The sequence below is a fragment of the Oenanthe melanoleuca genome, chromosome 18 (genome assembly GCF_029582105.1).
Source record: "Oenanthe melanoleuca isolate GR-GAL-2019-014 chromosome 18, OMel1.0, whole genome shotgun sequence".
Classification (NCBI taxonomy): Eukaryota; Metazoa; Chordata; class Aves; order Passeriformes; family Muscicapidae; genus Oenanthe; species Oenanthe melanoleuca.
Window position 1 is genome coordinate 9,838,664 of NC_079351.1, and position 21,293 is coordinate 9,859,956.

Below are 21,293 nucleotides of genomic sequence, written 5' to 3' on the forward strand. Positions count from 1 at the left end.
AGTTGAGATTCCAAGGTTAAAGTAAAATGATTTTAAACCCTGTCATCTTTCTGGTATTGCAAAAACAAAAGGCTTAACGTTCAGAAGTGCCAGTACTCATCTCTGCTCTGTGTTCAGCCCCAAACTATATGTACTACAAGGTGCCTCTGACTCCAAAAATGAGCTTGAGGATGCTTCAACTTGAGGCTTTCTTCTGCAGAAACCTGAGGGCTGGGCTGGTGTTCCTGGTGCAGCTGCACCACCTTCTCATGGCATCCCGTGGTACCAAGTAACTTCATGTTGGACCCTAATGTGCTGAGTGTTTCACCCTGGCTTACAAGGACACATTTTTCCCCAGCAATGTGATAGAAGAACATTGTGAAAGGAAGAAATTTAAAACTGAACAAATCATTTTTAAGCCAGACTTTTTGTTTTTAACAGTTTGGTCCAGTAAATCTCTGTTTACCATGAGCTCTTGACAAGGCAGCTGGAGAGATGCTCTATTCAAGATTCAAACTCATTTTCCCAGTCTCCAAACCTCAGCTCCAGGGGATAAAGTCATGCTCTCACTGCATCAAATGTTTATAAAGGGGGGTGTTTTTTTTAAACTTTTTTTCCCCCTGCTGTTCCCTCCTTTAGTAAGTAGCCAGAGAGATTTTACTTGAAGTCTCCTTAAAAATTCCTCTTCAGGCAGAGTCCTGGAACATTTCACCTTCAAAGGGAAAGGCTGCGACACGCTGGGAACAGAGCAGCTCCAGGGCCAGGCTGAGAAGCTGCATACACAGCCTGCATTTCACAGCCCCCAAAGCAAGTGCAGGAATAGTTTTGGGGCAGTGTCTGAGCCTGGAATATTTCATGTCATTTAAGATAGTTTCTGAGATGAAATGAAAATCGAAAGTGCTTCCTGTTTCAACTCTCATTTTTGGCATCTCTCCTGCCACTCCAAGACCCTTCTGTCCCAAAGCCCTGCCATTGTCCCCAGCTTGCTCTGAGCTCCAGAACAGACCCTTCAAATGGGATTATGCCAATGGAAATGATTCCACTAATTAAGGAACTGTGAGCAACAGAACAAGCAGCTCCAGAGGCAGAGCAGCTCTCAGTACCTCATTGAAGACTTGAGTGCAAGTTTGGACATGTGGAGACAGCACCAGACTTCAAAAATAACAGTTGCTGTCCTGTCACTGCAGGGCTTTCCTGCACCTTTCTCTGCTTTTGGATCTCTCTGTCCTGGCACTGGGCCCTGGTGAAATTTGAGTCACCTTTCTGCTCTGTATTGACTCCCACACCAGCTTCCCTGCAGCAGCAATGGGGAAGTAATTGTGGATGATTCTTCCTCCCTCCTCTGGTGGGAGGAGGTGATGGAGGAAAACTAAGCTTAGGCATAAGGCAAGTACTGGGTCCTGGTTGGTAGGAGTGTACCCTCTGGGTCCTGCTCATATTCTCCAGCAATTTAGCACCCCAAGGGTGCTCCACACCCCAGGGATGCAGCATCCTACTCTGCTGGGTCCTGCATACCACTAGCACCACTGGTAAAAAAATAAAAGAACCCACAGCCTTACTGAACTAGGGTCACTCTACCCCCATTTACTGGGATGTGAGAGCTTGGCAGGGCACACATGGGAGAATCTGGGCTGGTCTCACAACCAACACCTGTGCACTCAGGTTCTCTCCCATGCTGAAGGAAGGAGTGTCCTCACTCCAACAGTATCACTCCTGTGCTCAAAGCCTTGGGGAGGGAAGGGGTGTAAGAAGGAAGGCTCTTTCTGGGGGAATGTGGCTGAGCAATGGGGCATGTTTCAGTGTCACTGCTCTAAGATGAGGGTCTGTGCTCACAAGCTGTGCTGGACTGGGCTGGTTACTGTGAAAATAATGGCATTTAAGCAATAAATGCAGCTCTTACATCCAGGTGGGTCACTGCCTGCAGTCACTGTGGTCCCCTCAGCAGCCCCTACCCCACTCCATGCACACACACAACACACACATTCACTGGCACTACCTTTTATGGCCTCTTTCACAGCTGAGTCCACGGGAATAATATTCTTCTCCACCAGCTCCAAAGGACCCGGCCTGAGCGCAATCTTTTCATTGAGGTCATCAGCCAGTCGGGCTCTTTTCAGCTTCATTTGGGTGGACTGAATGGACCCCTCTGCAGCTGAGTCTGAAAGGCCAAACAGAAGCATCAGGACCAGGGGTTCCTGTGGGCACAGCACTCAGTGAGAAGGTGGTGCCCTTCAGCACAGCCTCTGGGGGCTGTGGCCAATAGCTGAGTATGGCTCAGCACAGCAGGAGCTGCTCTGCTAGACTGAGTGGGGCTGCTGGGGTTTGGGGCATGGCTCCTTCTCTGAGCCTCAGGCCCAGCTTGTCCATTCCCAAACAAAAGTCTCTGTCTACCATCCTGGGCTTGTAAACCCAGCCTACAGCTGGACTATCCTGTGCAAGGCCTAGGAGTGATCTGTGATGGAAACTGCATGAGCAAACTGCCACTTACAAGGGCCAAAGGGTCTCCTGCTCCTGCCTGCCAGGAGCACATTGGCCCCTTGTGGGCTAGTGCAGATGGGAAACAGCTGGAGAATAGAACCATTCAGCACTTGACAACTGGAGTAAATGGCTTACACTGGAATTAAAAATGCTGAGTCTTGGGCTGTGGGCTTTTGGAGGTGCCATGACTACAGTGCTCCAGGCCTTCAGGGAAAAACTAGCTGGGGAGGAACAGAGCAAAAGCAGGTAGGTCTGGAAGCTACAGCCCTACCAAAGCCAGCTGAGAAGATCCTAGTTATTGAAGGATGACAGAAGAATAGCAGCTTAGACAGATTACTTGAACAAAGCTATCTGGCTCCTCTCTTGGACCAGGAGTGAGTAGTGAGGGAGACCAGACCATTTCTAAACCAGACCATTTCTAAACCCTTGGAAGGTCTAAAGTAAGAACAGCTGCATGTAGATTGTTCTATCTTCAAAGTCTGGATACTCTCTGGAAGAGATACTGTAGGGGATACAAGCTACAGGGCTTAATGCCATGGAAATTCTCTACAGGAGGTCAGGAGAGCTGGTCTAGGGCCATTCCTTGCTTCAGATTATACAGACCAGTGAACACAAATGAGCTCCTTGAGGTGAACTGGAACAGAAGGGGTGCCTGTAAAGCACTTGGATGATGCAAACTGTGTCACCTGGCCAGTTACAATCACCTCTAGGTCCAGCTGTGGACAAAATGGATTTGTAAGTCAAATCCACAAAATGGATATGCCAATACACAGCTCTGAAATGCAGAGCAGGATAGACAGAGGTGTGAGCAGAGGCTGCAGGTGAGGGGGGTGTGGGGCAGCACATGCATCTTGCTGAGTGCACAGCCAGGCACTCTCTGCTCTCTGCAGTCTCTCTCTCCCCTGGCTGGCCCTGTCCCTGTCCATGCCCAAGGACTGCAGCTGCCTCCATGGCTGGTAACAGCCCCCCATCTCCAGTCCACATTGCTTCTATTATTTAACCTAAGGCAAGGACCCTTTCCATCTCCTGAACAAACAATGGTGATGCTTTATTTTAAGGATGGAAATCTGAGGGTTGCAAGGCAGCAACACTGATCCAGCATGGGACCCAGGCTCAGCCCTCCTGCCTGCCAGAAGAAAAAAGAAATACAGATTGCATCCATGCTGAGAGCAGAGGGCAGCATTCACAGCTGCCAGAGAGTGATCTGCTTCTTCCAGGCAAGTGACAGGACTCAAGGAGGGAGGGAGGCTGCACATCCTCTCTGTCTCTAAGGATCTTGTTATCTCTGGAGATAATGAGGGACACTGTGGTGTTCTGCTGTCTGTGATGGGATACAGCCCTGCCAGCTCTCTGGCTGAGAGGGAACACCAGGATGGGAGAGGAGAGAGCTGCTGTGGCTCATGACTGATAACAGCAGGGCTTTTCGTACAGCTCTGCTTGGGTCATTGACTGCACAGGCTGTCACACAGAATATCCAGAATTATAGCAGCACAAAATATGTCCAGCTTTGGGAAGGTGTTACAATGACCTACTACAGGAATTTCAGTGCCCTGGACAACAACTTCCCTGGGTATCTCTTAATGATGAGACACTGGCACTGGTGTCCAATAACAGAGTTCTCTCTCATGGCTGTTCTATACTCCACAGTTCCTAGAGCATCCTACACTGCTTCCTGACAGGGAAGGGAGAGAATGGGTGGCCTTGGGACTGTGTCAGGGAGTAAAAGCATGTTCTGTTTCCTGAACACCAGGTCTCACAGAATTTCATACAAGGTGTCCCATTTGAGTCTGCCCCCCACGAGCAGCTGGAACAGAGTGATGGCAATGAGATTCCTGAAGGAACACAAGAAGGGCAGGAGAAACACGAGTCCCAGGGCAGGAGACACAAGGAGTATGTGGGAGAAGCTCAGGCAGTCTTACCTTGCAGAATGTGCATATTGACCAGGTCTGACCTCTCAGGCCTGCTTCTGATCTTGTGCTTGAGATAATCTTCAGTCTGCAGAACACAAACACAGGGTTACCTGGCTAGAGCAGCAATAATGTACTGAGAGCACCTGCCCCTGTGCCATCCCATAGTTCCTTTGGCTTTATTACAAGCTGGGTTGAGTGAGCTCCTAAATGACATTTTTAATCACTGAAACACTTGGGCAGAAGTTCTTCAGAAGGGAACAACGTGCACGTAGCTGCTGACTGTTCACTGCACCCACTGTCTGCCCTTTGCCATCACCATGGTGCCTGAAATGTTATGAGAACTCATAGGAAGGGTGAGACTATTCCCTGGGAGGGGTGGGCCTGCACACCACGTCACCTCTGACAGATGCTCCAGAATGCCCTGGCAGCAGTGGCTTCTGTGGGAAGCTCAGCACTCCAGGCTGAGGTATCAGGCAGAACAAGGCATGAAGCCACTCAGACTGTCTGCCCAGGTCAGCCACGAGGCTCAACCTTCCTGCAGCCTTGCAGCCCCTCTGCTCTGGGGTTCCTCACCCAAGCTGTGATATAGGTGGGGAAGATCTGCTTTGCAGTCACTGCAGCTGGGCTTGTGATAGAAACAGTCCTGGAGCCTTGTGCCAACTCCCTCATGGCTTTAGGAACAGAGGCACACAGAGGTACAGGAACACCATCCATAAGGGCCAAGAGAGTCAGCCTTGAGGGTACATGACCTCAAGAATACACATATAAGCTTATCTCCTGGTGAAGAAAAGCTAGAGCTCAACTTAGACAAGCTCTTAGCTAAGCTGAGCTGCAAGAAGAAATGGTACAAAAAATTGTACATAGTTCAAAGAGATTAAAATCTTAAGGATAAATATAAAAGAATAGTACAAGCAGCTGGAGCTAAATTGGAAATCCACAGGACAAAATGTACAGGATCATAAGAAAAAGATCTTATAAGGACTTCTGCAGCCAGGATCAGGCAATGGAAAGTGCTGCCTGTGTTCCATAAACAGGAGAAATAATTGTGCATACTGCTGAGATGGCTACAGGATTAAATGCCTTTTAAAAACCATCCTCACTAAAAAGATAAATGGCTTTTTATCAAAGAGGTGGCTCAGCCAAGAACCTTCAGCAACAAAAGAGAAGAAACCCCAGTTGCAGGTTGGAGAACAGGTTAGAGGGTACTCAGAGGAGTTAAATGTTCCCAAACAATTTTGAGACATATGAGGCTGGAGTAATAGCAACTATCTATGGCTTTCCAGGAAATTGGGCAAAGGAGAGTAATTGCTAGATTTAAAAGAGATGGGAAGAAGCAATCAGGAAATTATAAAGCAGACAGCAAGATACTGGACAAAGTAATCAAACAATCTGTATAAATGAATTTTGAAGATAGCAAGGAGGTGAGCAACAGCCAGGATGGATTTATCAAGAACAAATCACATCACACCAAACAAAATTCCTTCTATGGAGAAATGACAGTTTTCTGTTACAGGAATAAACAATGAATATCATGCAGCTTGACTCAAAGCATGTTTTGACATTATCTCCCATGGCTTTCTCACATGCAAGCCAGAGAAATTTGGTCTGGATAAGAATAATGTAAAAAAGGAGCATAGCTATGGATCACCAGAGGAATTGGAAATGGCTCAGTCTAAACAGAAGAATAAATCAAATCCTTTTACAAAGCAATTTTTCCTGCTAGTCAATATATTAATTATTGCCTTGAATGATAGAAGACATACTCCTTCATTCTAAATCACTCAAGGCTAACTGATTAGAGTGCACCATGATTTGGCACCATTGATGACATGGAATACATGTGCTACAGTTTCAAGAAGGACATTTGGGAAGAGCTGTGTTCAGTCACAGCCACAGCTAAGCCAGCTGATTTGAGCAATGCAGTGGATGAAGAGTTAACACACCAGAGATACTCCTGCAGTGGTCACTGGACAGGGCCTTAGGCAGAAATTAGTTACTCCATGCATGAGAAAAGTATGAGAGGCTCTGGAGAATCCAGTGATCAGCAGCTGACCCACAAGCCCTAAGCAGCAAGGGAGACACAGCACAGGGTGTCAGCTTGTCCCTGTTCTGTGCCCTGCATCTGAAAGGGTCCATGGAAGGGGCTGGGCAGACAGCTACAGACATCACCTCTGAGTCAGAGATGAGATCAGTGAGGGGGGGAAAAGGAGGGGAGGTTGGTCAGTCCAGAGGTGAGACACAGGATGGGACACAGGATGCAAAACAGCTTTTAAAAGTGTTCTAAAAAAAAGAGTTCTGAATATACACACAGTAGTGTGCTCACACTTCAGCAGGACAGGTTGGGCTGGGAATCAGGGGCCAAGTGCTGAAAATACAGTTCAGAGAGCACCAGAGCAGGTCACTGGCACTGGGTGTCTGTCAGAGCTCACAGCCCAGAACAGGTCACTGGCACTGGGTGTCAGTCAGAGCTCACACCCCAGAGCAGGTCACTGGCACTGGGTGTCAGTCAGAGCTCACACCCCAGAGCAGGTCACTGGCACTGGGTGTCAGTCAGAGCTCACACCCCAGAAAAGGTCACTGGGTGTCAGTCAGAGCTCACAGTCCAGAGCAGGTCACTGGCACTGGGTGTCAGTCAGAGCTCACACCCCAGGGCAGGTCACTGGGTGTCAGTCAGAGCTCACACCCCAGAGCAGGTCACTGGCACTGGGTGTCAGTCAGAGCTCACACCCCAGAGCAGGTCACTGGGTGTCAGTCAGAGCTCACACCCCAGAGCAGGTCACTGGGTGTCAGTCAGAGCTCACAGCCCTGAGCAGGTCACTGGGTGTCAGTCAGAGCTCACACCCCAGAGCAGGTCACTGGCACTGGGTGTCAGTCAGAGCTCACACCCCAGAGCAGGTCACTGGGTGTCAGTCAGAGCTCACAGTCCAGAGCAGGTCACTGGCACTGGGTGTCAGTCAGAGCTCACACCCCAGAGCAGGTCACTGGCACTGGGTGTCAGTCAGAGCTCACACCCCAGAGCAGGTCACTGGGTGTCTGTCAGAGCTCACAGTCCAGAGCAGGTCACTGGCACTGGGTGTCAGCCAGAGCTCACACCCCAGAGCAGGTCACTGGCACTGGGTGTCAGTCAGAGCTCACACCCCAGAGCAGGTCACTGGGTGTCAGTCAGAGCTCACAGTCCAGAGCAGGTCACTGGCACTGGGTGTCAGTCAGAGCTCACAGCCCTGAGCAGGTCACTGGGTGTCAGTCAGAGCTCACAGTCCAGAGCAGGTCACTGGCACTGGGTGTCAGTCAGAGCTCACACCCCAGGGCAGGTCACTGGGTGTCAGTCAGAGCTCACACCCCAGAGCAGGTCACTGGCACTGGGTGACAGTCAGAGCTCACACCCCAGAGCAGGTCACTGGGTGTCAGTCAGAGCTCACAGCCCTGAGCAGGTCACTGGGTGTCAGTCAGAGCTCACACCCCAGAGCAGGTCACTGGCACTGGGTGTCAGTCAGAGCTCACAGCCCTGAGCAGGTCACTGGCACTGGGTGTCAGTCAGAGCTCACACCCCAGGGCAGGTCACTGGCACTGGGTGTCAGTCAGAGCTCACAGCCCTGAGCAGGTCACTGGGTGTCAGTCAGAGCTCACACCCCAGGGCAGGTCACTGGCACTGGGTGTCAGTCAGAGCTCACACCCCAGAGCAGGTCACTGGCACTGGGTGTCAGTCAGAGCTCACAGCCCTGAGCAGGTCACTGGGTGTCAGTCAGAGCTCACACCCCAGAGCAGGTCACTGGCACTGGGTGTCAGTCAGAGCTCACAGCCCTGAGCAGGTCACTGGGTGTCAGTCAGAGCTCACAGTTAGTCAGGACCTGCTCAGTGGGGCTCTCCTGCTCTGGGCACAGCCATGACAGCCACTCTGTGCTGGGGTGCTGGGTGAGTGCTCAAGCCCTGCTGAGCCAGACAGCCCCAGCAAAGCCAGCCTGCTCTCTGTCCTCTACCCCAGCAATCTATTATAGGACATCAAAGTCTGCTGTGCTGGCCCACTGCCAGCCTCTAACATAGCCAGTGACATGTTTAAACAAACAAGAGACAGTTTATTTACTGAAGTCTTTACAATGCCTTACCCTTCCCCCATATTTTTCCCACCACACAATCCCGTGCTTGGCCCGTGTGTAGGTTTGCCTGGCTCCTGTGCCAGGTCAGAGCAAGCTGGTGTCTGCATCTGAGTGCATTTAAACTCACATAATGCATTTCCAACTAATCCTTAGCTCAGGTCCTGACTTGGGCTCAGCTCCAGCTGCTGTCCCACAGCTGTGTTTCTGCTGTGACTTCAGCTCCTTTGGGCCCTGGCTGTTAATAAGCTGCATTTGTGTCTCTGGGGTGCAAATGATGAAGACTTCAGATGTGAGCTTTTTTAACATCAGCTGAAGCAGAGGAGCTTTCACAACACATGAACAGTTATCTGCTTTCTGTTTGCACAACATCAGCTTGGGGGAGTATCAGCTAAACAACAAATGCCTTTGAGTAACTGTCTGGAAACAGCTGCTGATCTTCCAGGTCCCAGGTCTAAGCAGGGCAGCTTTGCAAGGGAATAATGTTTGTTATGGGCTGTGCTCAGTGTCTTCATTAGCACTTTCTAAACATGCCTGTGGTTTGGGATAGACTAGACCATCCTTCCCCTTTCCCCAGGCAACTAGCCAGTGAAAGCTTTTGAAGAGAAAGAGAAAGAGACACAAATGTATACTTTAACTGTAAAATATATGACACTTCAAGGATACTTTGGATTGCTTGAAATTTTTTAAGCATACTAATCTTTCAGAGTCATACTGTATTTCTTATGCTTGCCATTTATTACCACGGGAGACCTGGGGCAAGCGATTTGCAGTGTGTTTAAGTTCAGAAGAGCACTTCCCTGTATTTCACAATCATCCTTCCTTGCAAAGGTCCCTTCCCATGTGACTGCAAGAACATTTTGCAGATTAATGGAACAAATTCTTGTGTTCAAGCAAAACCTGCATGATTAATTGCTTCCCTTTCTGGGATGATCCCTCCAGCTTGATCAAGGCTGGATTGCTGGCAATTGGAAAACCAATGTGATTTTCCAAAAAGTGATCAGATCACAGAGTTTCAGGCTGTTCTGGAAATGGTTACTGCCTTTGGGAGTGTTTAGGGAAGCCTGGTAACGGGGTGGGTGGGAGCCTGGCCCATTTCCCCCTTGGATGTTGTGTCCCAATGGCCAAGCTGCAGTGCAGAGCTAAAAGCCAGAGCTCCTGCCTGGTGACAAGTGTGAGTTCCCTGGGGCTGGCTGCAGCTGGCACCTGCACTCCCCTGCACACTTGCTGTGTTCCCTCAGGCCTGGCCACTGCTGCCCTGCTCTGAGCTCGCTGCCAGGAGTGCAGGAGGAGCAGCTGTGGGTGTGAGGGAGGGGAAGCAGCAGTTCCACTGCTGGGACATTTACTGCAAGGACTGCCAAAGCCATGCTGAACCCTGCCCTGCCTTTTGTACAAGCTGGGGCTGCTGTAAGACCCCACAGCTCAGGGCAAGTTGCCCCCTCTGCCCTTTTTAAAACCTTCCCTGCTGGGAGACGGGTGCTCCAGAGTGTTTGTGAGCCTGGAGGCATTTCTGGAAGCAGGGCAGGTGCCCTGCCCCTCATCCTTGGCCACTGGGCCAGCGTGCAGGGTGCCAGAGGAGGGGACATAGCTGGAAGGTGCTTTCAAACCCCGTGACATGCAAAGCAAGCCCATTGCTCCCTCATGGGGACGGCTGCAGGAGTTACCTTGGCTCGCTCCAGACTTTTTCGCTGTTCATGGAATGCAGATGGGCTTTTCAGTGCTGCAACAGGAAAGAAAGAGGAGCAGTCAGCACAGGAGCGGAAGCAAGCAGCTACCAGGATATTCAGCAACAGCATTTTAATGAGTGCTATAAAAATAGCAACACAAACTAGCTGTTCTCTTTATTGTGCTGACTAAAAATAACTCAGGAAAGCTCTGGGAAATCCCATGCTCTCAGCCAGCCCATGGCAAGAGAGCAGGGGGATGGAGAGCATGGGGAGAGCAGGAGGCACGTGGGCAGGGAGGGGTGCAGGCTTGGACACACAGTGCTCTGTGGGACACGTCAGAGAGGGGATCAATCTTTTCCCTGCCATGTTCCCTGTGGGTTGTGGAAGGCACCACAGCTCCAGAAGACACATCTGGGAAGAGCAAACACCTGTGAGGGACCTCACCTGAAAGTAAAACCTGTAGGTGACTGAGGCTCGAGGTCAGCAGGAAAATGAGTACCTGCCTCGGCTCTTGGGGTCTGTGGTGCAGCCTCCAGTGAGGTCATTGCCAGGTGGCCCCTTATCCCTCCTCTGTCACTGACCATGAGTGCACATTTGTCCTGACCCCTGCTCAGAAGCAGCTGTGTCACATGGGACCTCCCTGGGCAGGCAAGCAGCACATCATGTCCTCAGCATCCCCTGACCTTGAGGAGGATTAACCCAGTGGCACTCCCAAAAACAGGCCAATGTTCCCTGGCTCTTGGACCAGTGAACACCAGTCCCATGGAGCAGCCTGTACTGGAGTCATGGAGAATCTTGCACATTTCCTTGTTTATTTGGGTGTAGTAGAAATCAAGGCAGAATTTGCATAGTGAAGGGGTTAATACTTCTCACATCCTACAAAAATTCTTTTCTGTCTGTGTAAGCAGACAAAACTAACTGTTCCCATTGGGACAAGGAAGAGGAAGGTGTCCTGACCCACAAAAACAGTCTACTGCAACTCTTTGTCTGGCAACAGGAATTCTCTTTCCATCTTCTGAATGGGATCCAATAAAGACAGAAACTATTTTCATGCAGGCTTTGTTATCCTCCATCAGTCTAGGGGAGGATGAAAAGAAGACTGAGGAGAAACAGGAAAGGTTTGGGGGCCCTCTGATTTGGCTTTTGGTAGTCAACACCCAGGCAACCCCTGGAACATCCAGTGAATCATAGAAAAACACAGAAGGCACATTCTTACTCCTGCCATTTGGAAAGCAGACAGACAGACAAGCTGGTGTTGCTGTGCCATGCTCCAGTGAGCAGCCACCAGCACTGTACAGCTGGTTTAATGAGAAAATTAGACAGTGCACATGAGAAAATGGAATTAGCAAGAGAGATGATTTTCCCAGCCCTGCTCATGTGAAGTACTGATGCTGGCAGTGTGCTACAGGCACTGACCAAGTGCTGTGCTATTCCAGAGGAAAGTGCTGCAGAGTTTAGTAATTTACCAAGATTTTTGGAGGAATTGTGTGAGTGCTGCAGCTTGTATCAGTCTACAGAACAAATAAAGACATTGCTAGCACTGTTAGTTCAGAGAACTTGTCAGGGGATGACATTTCAGCATGAAATGGGTGAGGGCACCTGGGGGCACCAGGGTTGAGATGCTGTGTGTGGTGTTGATCACCTTGGACAGTTGTTTTAAGGCTTCAGTGAGGATGAAGAGTGGCTGTGTAGGGCAGGAGATATTTTTGCACTTTCAAGCACAGGTATTTTTGCAGTCCATCACAGCCAGGGGGACTCACCTGCTGGTCCTCAGAACCAACATGGGAAGATATGGTTAACAAAGACTTGTTTTTCATAAGGAATGTCTGCACATGCCCAAGCCATGGAGAAGCTGGCTGGGGCTCCCATGTATTAAATGCTAACATCTGACACTTCCTCCTGATGTCAAATTCAGCAGTTAAATTCTGCATGTTTGTTCTTATAATGGCATAAGTGCCTTTTCTTCTATTACTTCCAGTGAGTGAACCGTGCTCAAGTTTCCCAAAATGGTCTTCTTGGACAGAAACCAGACTGCAAAATGTCAGCCTAGAAGTTGGAAGTGCAAAGAAGCTGTAAGTAACAGGAAAATACCCTTCAGCTGCCATCAAATATATTTGGCTGAATACTTTGCAGTGTGTAAGGTTTGAGCTGTTGGTGCCACATGTGACAGAGCAGCCCCAGGTGTACAAACCTCTCAGGGGGCACTGCTGCCCCACATTCTTGCATTACTCTAACAAATATCACAGTATTTTGTCTAAAGCTTCAGCTCCTGGGGTCTTGTGATCAAAGATCCTGCCCTTTCATGGCAGACAGCATAAAATCTGAATGCTTGAAGAAATAAACAGGTGAAACATGGAAAGAGTATGCATTTATCAGTCTTAAAAACCATTGATCATTTTGGCAGTCGCGATTTTTGGCATCCTGCTCAAGTTTTCCTAGTGCTTGGTGCTGACAAGAATGTCCTGAGAAGGCACCTGTTGTTCAGCACAACCCTCCAGGATGGCAGGGGAGGGACAGGGTGCAGCAAGCAGTGCTAGAGCCATGCTCTTAGAGAGGTGTGTTCTGCTGCTCAGGCAAGAGCTCCTTCACAGTCTTCAAGGGCAACCAGAAGAGACAGAAGTGACACAGCTCTGGACAATTGTGACCTTAGCAGTGAACCCAAGGGGTCCTTGTTGACACAGAAAGGAGAATCCTCTACCTGGGTCCCAGGTAACCACAGATTTGCACATGGAGCCTGAGCTAGGTCAGGATGGAGTATTCCACTGAGCAGGGCAGAGCTCCCAACATCCTTTCTCCAGTGGTGCTACAGCTTTCATGATGCACCTGCAGGTGCAGAAGGGGATGGTTTCATTCACTGACTTTTTGGGTTCTAGCAGCTGACTTTGGAGCAGAATGATTTCATGATAATGCTGTCCTGGAATTTGTCCTTCAGGCTCAACTACCAGGTGAGAGGAGTGGCTGGGGTCAGAGGAGGAACACATTTGTGACTCTGCAGCAAGCAACCCCTGTGGGGGTTCATTGCCTCAGGTGTGCTCTGGCAGCTCTGCCCTGTGGGCACAGACCTGGGTATGGCTCAGCCCTCCAGGGACTGCCTGTCTGCACCAGGGCAGTGCCCCAGAGCTGCCTTCCTCCCCAGCCTCCTGGGATGAGCCCTCTCATCCCCTTCCTTGCCCTGGCACAGAGGTTCCTGGCTTTACAGGACAGGAGATTCTCTGCCCTTGCCTACATGAACAGCTTTGTGAGTCCTCTGCTTGAGCTGGATATGTTTGTCCTGCTACACTGACCTCTGGGATGGGGAGCTCTGCAGCTGGAATTTTGGATGGTGCAAAGTAAGCATCCCTCTTGACTTCAGTTTGAGCAGGGGCATTATAGTCCGTGATAAATGCACTGTACAGCACCAGGGATCATCACATTTCTGCAGGGCTGGAAGCAAAGTCCCCCTGGTAGAAGTTTGCTCCGAGCTGTGGGGGTCTGAGCGGGCAGCTGGTGCCACACAGAGCCCCAGCAGTGCCCAGGAGGAACAGAGCCCTGTGAGGCAGGGTGGAGAAGGCAGAGGAAGGTACTCACGTGGCATGATGCCTTGGTCTGCCAGCTGCTCACGGGTCCTTCTCTGCTGGAGCCGCAGCTGTAAAACTGAGAGAGAGAGAGTGTCAGGGAAAGGGGCAGGATTGTCCTGAGGTGCTAATACAGGGACAAAGTGTGTAGGGTGTGTGTGTGGCACAGAGGTCTGGCACTGATCCCTGCTGCTGCTGGACCAGCCTTGTGAACTATTTAGCTCATCCCATCACCAGGTAACCATGCCTGCACTTTGAATCAGTGTCATATTCTACACCTTTGTTTTTGCAAATTTGTTCTTGGGAGGACAGCTCTATCACAAGGTGAAATACAGAACTCAGTTCCATGCTTTCCTGCTGGAAGCTCAGAACAGTTTGCCACGAATACAGACACCTCAGTCACAACACAACCTCACACTTCCCTGCTCATCAGCACAGCCCCAGGCTGCTTCTCCTCAGCTGCCCAGAATGAGCTGGGTTGGAAGGAAAAGAAAGGCAAGAACAGCATTTTTGTTCTTGGGAGCAACCTGCTGAGCTCTGCCAACAGCTCATGTACAACACAGCTCTCCTGGGATGTGGGATGGAGCTGAAAAATAATCCCTTCCAGAGCAGTCCCCAAAGCATGGGGCTCCCTGAGATGCCATTGCCTGTGACTTTCCATGTCCTCTGTACAAACCATGTTTCACATTCAGAGCAAATGTTTAGTGAAGGCTTCATGTGGGACAATGATCTCCTGCCAAATTCCAGCGCTTCTTTGGACACCACAGATAGATTCTTGCTGTGAGGGAAAAATGTGGTGAAGTCTGTGTGTGTGGCTGTTCTTCTTAACCCAGGGTGAAACTGATGGCTGCAGTCACTGGCAAACCTTGCAGCCAGGGGAGTTTGTATCCCTCCTCTGCCCCATGGCACCACCCTCAGTAAGTGCTGGTTCTGCCTGTGGACATGGATTTAGATCCTCACTCTGGATACCTGCACTGCACCCAGTTATCTGCACCCCCTTTGCAGAAGTCATCCCCCTCAGGGACCCTCAAAACCAAATGAGACAGCCCAGGCTCTGGGAATGCCCATGTTTCCTCCTGGGCCATGCAAGCAGGTTAGAGGTAACCAGCTCTAACAGGGTGATCTGTACCCCATTTTCTCTGTATAGAGAAAATCTTCTCTATGACTGCCCACAGTACTGAAGAACTGTGCAGAGCTTGGCACTTTCCCTGAGGAAGAGATGGATCTTTATGGAATAGGTGAGCTAAGGGAGGTGAGAAACTGTCTAAGAATAAAAACAATCTGTCAATCATCCAAGAATGGTTCTCTACTCTCCTAGTCCTGGTCCAGTATCCCAGGCATTAGAGCATCCTGCCTTCAACTGAGGCAATTTACACACAACATGACATTATTCACAGGAATCAGAGACAGCAAAGCCTTTTTGAGTCACATTCACCACCCTGCCAAGGACACAGCAGTGCCCCATCAAGCTGTAAAATATCCTGAGTGAGGATGCTCCATCACTTCCCTTCACAGCTCCCACGTGTGCCAAATAATTTGCACCATTTCACTCCAACTTCCGACACAGCCAGACCAAGTGAGGTACCACATCCACAGAGGCAAGGGGGATTCTAACAGTCTGTGCATTCAGGGCCCACATTCCCTGCTGCTTCTGCTTATTTCATAGCCCTTCCTAGCAGACAAACAATTCAGAACCCCCCTGGAGCAGCCAGCTGCCAGCCAGCCTGGTGAGGAGGAGAAGGACAGGGCACAAATCCCCTTGGAGCATAGCTTGGAAGGTGATGATGATTTCCCGTGTGGTTGGTGTAAGATTCATCTCTGCCCTGCTGCAAGAAGTGATAAAAATGTGTGGGTTTCACTGCCATAGCTCTCCCACTGCTTGGCTGCAGGAGCAATGCTTGGGAACCCAGATTCTCCAGATCCCACTGCCCTCCAGTGAGCAGGGCACAGCCTGGGGATCCCCCCACTGCAGCTGGTCCATGCTCCACCTCACAGCCCCTCCTTTGCCTCCTGCCTGTGGGCAAACTGTCCCAGAGGGGATCTGGGACTATGCAATGATCATTTTGTGCAAGCAGAAAAGGTGTCCAATTTGGCTTTTGGGCTGATGGGTAGAAAGGCTGTGAGCCAGCAATGTCACTCACTGCTCTGGTGTGAGAGCTGAGCAATGCCATGGGCAGGTCACCTCCCCTAGACAGGGAGTTCATTATGGGCCATGCTGAGCTTATAAACATCCTTAAGCCTGGCCCTTCCTTAAGCTACAGGGCAAGGAGGAAAATTTTATCCATCCTTGTCTGTTCAGGGCATGCTGTCAAAAAATGTGAGGACAGGCCAGTGCAAGTACCAGCCACTTCCAGGAGTAGCACACTCTCAACACTTGACAAAGTTATTTCAGCCACCAAATATCCATCCCAATCTGGACCTCCTCATGCAGTAGGATGCATGACTTGACTCTCAAATATTTCTGTGAGCTTCCAAAACCTGTTGCAAACCATCTGAAGAAACGCAGTGGTTGGTGTCAGACAAAAATGCTGAACACCTCTGCACAAGAGGGAAGCAGCCTCTGAGGGTGAGCTGCACTTTGCAGCTTGGCAGATGCCAGCTTAGGGCTTGCACCTTTCCCTTACAACCAACAGTGCTTAAAAACAGGGCTGGAGGAGCCCCTGGCACCATCCAAACCACCATTCAGCTGCTTCTTTCCTTGAAGCTGTGTCTGACCCAGCTGCATTCCTCTTCTCTTCCTTTGCTGCATGTCTGGAGGCCTGAGCTCTAAGTGCTGTATGGGAATTAAATTTTCATCAACATTCTTATTTTTCAAGGGAACTGCTGTGCTAACACTTCAAAGGAACATTTATCATATGAAAAGTGGTGGCTGGAGCACTGAAGAGACAATCTTGGTCCCACTCCCCAGCATCCTTGTTGCCTGCCTGTGCCAGTTTGGATGGTGAGAAGTGCCAGCCAGGGAGCAGCCCTGCACACTGGTCATCCTGTGCCACCTCCAGCTCAGAGACAGCCTTTCTGTCAGCAATCCTGCTCCCTCCTGGGCTGCCCCACAATGAGACATCCTCCCAGGATGATGAGAACATGGCAGACTTATCCTGGTGAATTTGCTCATGAACATTTTCTATTAGAAATACTCCTCACTTCTATGCTAGCACCAAGTCCCATGCACTGATATTGGCTTCCAGAAATGTCCTGTGCAGCAGGGCTGTGTCAGAGGTGCAAACAAGACCTGGCATCAGTCACAGCTTCCTCTGGTGGCCCAAGCTTTGAGCACTGCCTGTGACTTGCAGCCATGAGTCATCCTCCTCTCTAGAAGCTGACCTCAGAGCTGTAGAAAACTCAGAGGACAGCTTGGGCTTTGCTTGGCCTGGTGATGCACAGAAAAGACATGTTCAAATCTTCTCTCCACCCCAGGATCAGGAGATCCAGCCCTCTGCTTCAGCCTGTGAGGACACTTTGAGTGTGGTGCTCAGCAGACAACCAGGATGGGATGGGAGTTTTATCACCTGCATCAGAGCATGCCTGCACTGGGGTATTGCAGAGCACTGCCAGCACCATCCTCTCCTTGGGGAACTGCCAGAGCAGCAGGGGCTGAGCAGCATGAGGCACATGTCCCAGGGGTGGGGAAGTGCCCTCCCCATGGGCTCAGACTGGGACAGGCAGGATGGACACGGCTGACCTGGCCTAGTGCTGGGGCTAGTCCCCAGGGAGGAGACCACGGAAAAAACAGCAGCAAGTCACTGTCCCTCCTGCCACCAGCAGCTCATTCCTGCCTTGTGGCTCAGAGCTGGGGTTTGGGGAGTGAGTTCACCTCAGTGGTGCCCAGGATGGGGACAGCTCTGCTGGGGTGGGGCAGTTGGCAACGAATTGGGAGGGGGAGAGGGGACTCCTGCTGGCAACAGCAGCAGTTTTATTGTCCAGAAACAGCAGCTGAGCAAAGGTGAAACACAGGCCTGTCCATGGCCATGGTGTGCACCAGGGGAACCTGGTGACCTGCCCCTGCTCACACACTGACTGCAGAAAGTGGCCCTGGAATCAGAGAATATCCAGAGTTGGAAGGGACCCACAAGGATCAGCAGGCCCATCTCCTGGCCTTGTTTTGGACCCAGCCACCTTTGAAAGGCAGGACTGCTGCTGGCTGTGAGGCTGGCTTTCCATTTAATGTCTGAGATATTGTGGCCTGATGGGGAAGAGGAGCTGCCCTGTGGATCCTCTGACTGTCCCAAGGTGCCAGCAGGGCAGGATCAGGGTGGCACTCTGGCAGGTTCAATCATGCTGTTCAGGGCCCTCTCAGGATTGTGTCTTTTCCTCACAGCTGCACCAGGAGCAGGAGTCAGTTCTCAAAGCAGGACACGGGCAGGACCCTGAGGATCCTTCCCAGCGAGCAGCAGGCTGGCATCAAACTCCAGTGTGGAGTGATTCTGAGCTGGGTGACAAGCCAGCCACAGCAGAGTCCCACAGGACTTTCCTGGAGCTGCTGTTTTGTGAAAACACCTTGGCCAGACTTTGTCTTGGGCCCCACCATGGATCTCAGACCATCTGCTCTGCTCATAGCCTTGAGCCACAAAGTGATTTCTCTGTAACATCATGTCTCCAGGCCCATGTTATCCTCTGACAACATGACCTCTGTGAGCAGAGATGAAGCTCAGGGATGAAGCTGGAAATGGCACTGCTCAGCCAGGACAGCCATGGACAGCCCTGGTCAGTTCTTTCCCAGGTGGGCACTGCTTTATCTCTGCCTGTGATGACACTTCAGAGCTGGGAGCATTTTGCTTCTAACAGACAGATGTGCTCAAATGTGTGTGTTACCTGTGAGACTGCACTGAAAATATCTGCGTGGGTGAGAACTACATTTCTAACCCCAAGGTCTTCAGGTGCCTTGGAAGAGACACTGGGCTAGCACAGCTGGCTAGCAAGGAGCCCAGACCACCAAATGGGCACAACCAGCAGTGAAATCCCTGTGAATCCATCACAATGTGCAATCCCAGCCTCACAATGGTCCTGAGAACAGGCTCTCCCCTTGGAGCCAGCCCTTCAGCCCCCCATGAGCAGCCCAGACAGATGTTCCTGAAGCACAGTGAGGTCTGTTTCAATCTGTGCTACAACACATGCTTGACTGACAAAGGAACATCTGACTGCCCGTTAAAACACAGGGGGATAAGATGCCAGGAAAGCAAACGCACAAACTGATCTATACCAAGTCAGTGTTTTATGAAAGCTTCACAGAAGTCTCATCAGTTACAGAAGACCATGGTTTGAACGCACACACACTCACTGTGACCTGTATGAGTTCATGATCTGAGAGGAAACACAGGCACATGCTTTATCTTTGGACACCAGGAAAATCAAAATAAAGGTTCTGCCAAAACGCCTGGCCAAACACCCTACCAAGACCAATTCTCTTCTGCCTTTATTGACCTGCTGATTTTGGTCCAAATCACTCTCGCCACCGGAGGCAGACAGAATAAATTCCTCTCCCATCTCAGTTTCATTCAAGCCCTATGTGTAAGCATGAATACTTTTCTCCATGGAGCCAGGCAAGTGTTCTCTGCAAACCCACACCCATATGTCCACAATTAGGTCTTGGTACCCCATGCCAAGCCATGCAGAGCCTTATTTATAGTGTTAAACTTTCACTTCTCACCAATTATCTGAATTACCACTGAAGTTAGGCAGATGTTGGCCTTGCAAGCTCTTTCTATATAGCTGCAAAAAAAAAGGTCAGGGCTAAGGTTGGATCTGCATTTGTCAGCTTTGTTAGCTTTGTCTGATGCCAATGCTTCTCCACTGCTGGAGAACAATTGGTTTGTACTCCGAGTAAGAGATCACATAAATGATCATCTCTGGGAAGAGTTAAATGTGTTTCTGGAACAGCACTTAGATGTCCTGTTGATTTAGTGCAATCCCATTGATAGTTGGATCCTATGGGACAGCATGGCAGACTTGAAGAATCATCATTCCTGCAAAATTTGTCAGGATGACCTCAGATCAGAATATTTATGTTTGGTCAAACAGACAAAATAAAGAGGCACACAGATCCTTGAGGAAGGGAAGCAGGACCCTGCAGCACTGCAGCATGGTGGAGATTTTCTCTCTCTTCTCTGGAGTGGTTCCTGGTGCCTGGCACTGGGATTGCCACTGTCCCTCCTCATGGCACAGCTGTGCTGGCCCTTCACTGGCACCACTGGAAAAACTGCTGTGGCACTCAAGGGATGACTGCAGGGCACACTGAGAGAAGCCACTGCCACCACCAAAGCAGCCTTTCCTGGATAAACACACTTTTGCTTGCTACTGATGCTGTCAGATGGAAGTGAGGGACTGGTGAGCCACACCAGTGCCACCACCTTCTAGCTGCCACCTCCTTGCTCCACTTTCTGCCTGCTGCATAACACAGAGATTAAAGGGATTCTGGGAGGAGGAAACAACAAGTAATGTATCTCCAGCTCCCCTTAACACACTCACACAGCTCCTTCAGCTGCTCAGCGTGTGCAGCCAGGGAGAGACAGCAAAAGTTTAGTTATTAAGATTTATTTCAGCCCTCTTTAATATTGGCCTGGAATCCTTCAAAAGGGATTCAGACTCATCATGAGTCATGGAGCACAGCTAATCCTTCCCAAACCTGGGGAGCAAACAGAGCCTCACACCTGCCGGCTCAAGAGCGTACCCAAAGCGATGGCTCAGCTCAAACCTTGGGGTTTGGCATTTGGGGGGGATCCCTCCTGCCTCTGTGCGAGCTACACAGCTCTGCAACTGCTCTGGAACTGTTCTGCAGCTACTGTCCCATGTCACAGGCCCTGAGCCGTGCAGGATGGTGTGGGGCACAGCCATGGGATGTCTGAGACTTTCAATCCTCTCCCAAGCGAAGGGAGGATGGAAAATCAGAGCTCTGCACCTCCTGCCATCCTTGTGGGGCTTTACAGGTGACAAAGAGCAGGGATGCCACAGGAAACTGTGCCGTAGAGACTTTGCAAATAAAAGAGATTCTATTAAATGACAGCTTTTCCTTCTCTGTCACCCATGTTATTAAAAATCCAGCACGAACTGAAAGCAGCTTTACTGACTTGTTCAGGTTTCTCAGATCCTGGTCTCCTCCTGCCCCACACACTGTGACACCCAGGGTTGTGCTGTGGCCATGTCCCATGTCACCAGCGGTCGCAGCTGTAGGGACAGACACGCATTTGAGATGTTGGTGAGCCCAGCTCCAACAAAATCAACAAGCAGAGAAACCTTGTCAAATGGGAAGCCTGCCTTTCACCAGGCCATAGCAAGGGATAGCAGCTGTGGGAATAAATCATGAAGCAAAGAATGCCCCACAAATTGACTGTCCTAGAAATGCTGAAAGGCACGAGAATTTATGGACGCATAGACCCACAAAGTTTACTTTTCTTGGAGAATCATTTGAAAAATATGTTTAGAGAGCCCACTGTTGGTTCCATAATAAAACCAGCTTACAAATAAACCAGAAATGAGCCTTAAAAACAATCCTGGTTCATTTGAAAAGAATGCGGGGACAATGCACAGCCCGTCCTCCGCTCCTCAGGGAGGTGGCAGTGTTGCTTTGTACATGCTGGAGGAATTGTTACAGACTGAGATTTTTTTCAAATGAACAGCAGT

The 21,293-nt window shown here is 50.2% G+C and overlaps 1 protein-coding gene across 9 annotated transcripts in view; it reads right to left on the reverse strand.

Moving 5' to 3' along the window:
- Window positions 1–21,293, reverse strand: part of MYOCD (myocardin) — a 229,778-nt gene that overhangs the window by 12,142 nt on the left and 196,343 nt on the right. For 5 of the 9 annotated variants that reach the window (XM_056506176.1, XM_056506175.1, XM_056506171.1 and 2 more), the window contains 4 exons: window positions 13,693–13,758; window positions 10,123–10,178; window positions 4,377–4,452; window positions 1,976–2,137 (listed from right to left, as the gene is read on the reverse strand). In XM_056506176.1, the coding sequence (XP_056362151.1) occupies window positions 1,976–2,137; window positions 4,377–4,452; window positions 10,123–10,178; window positions 13,693–13,758 (360 nt within the window). Of the gene's footprint in view, window positions 1–1,975; window positions 2,138–4,376; window positions 4,453–10,122; window positions 10,179–12,823; window positions 12,949–13,692; window positions 13,759–21,293 lie in introns of all 9 variants that reach the window. The other 4 variants (XM_056506179.1, XM_056506178.1, XM_056506177.1 and 1 more) reach the window with 2 other exon arrangements.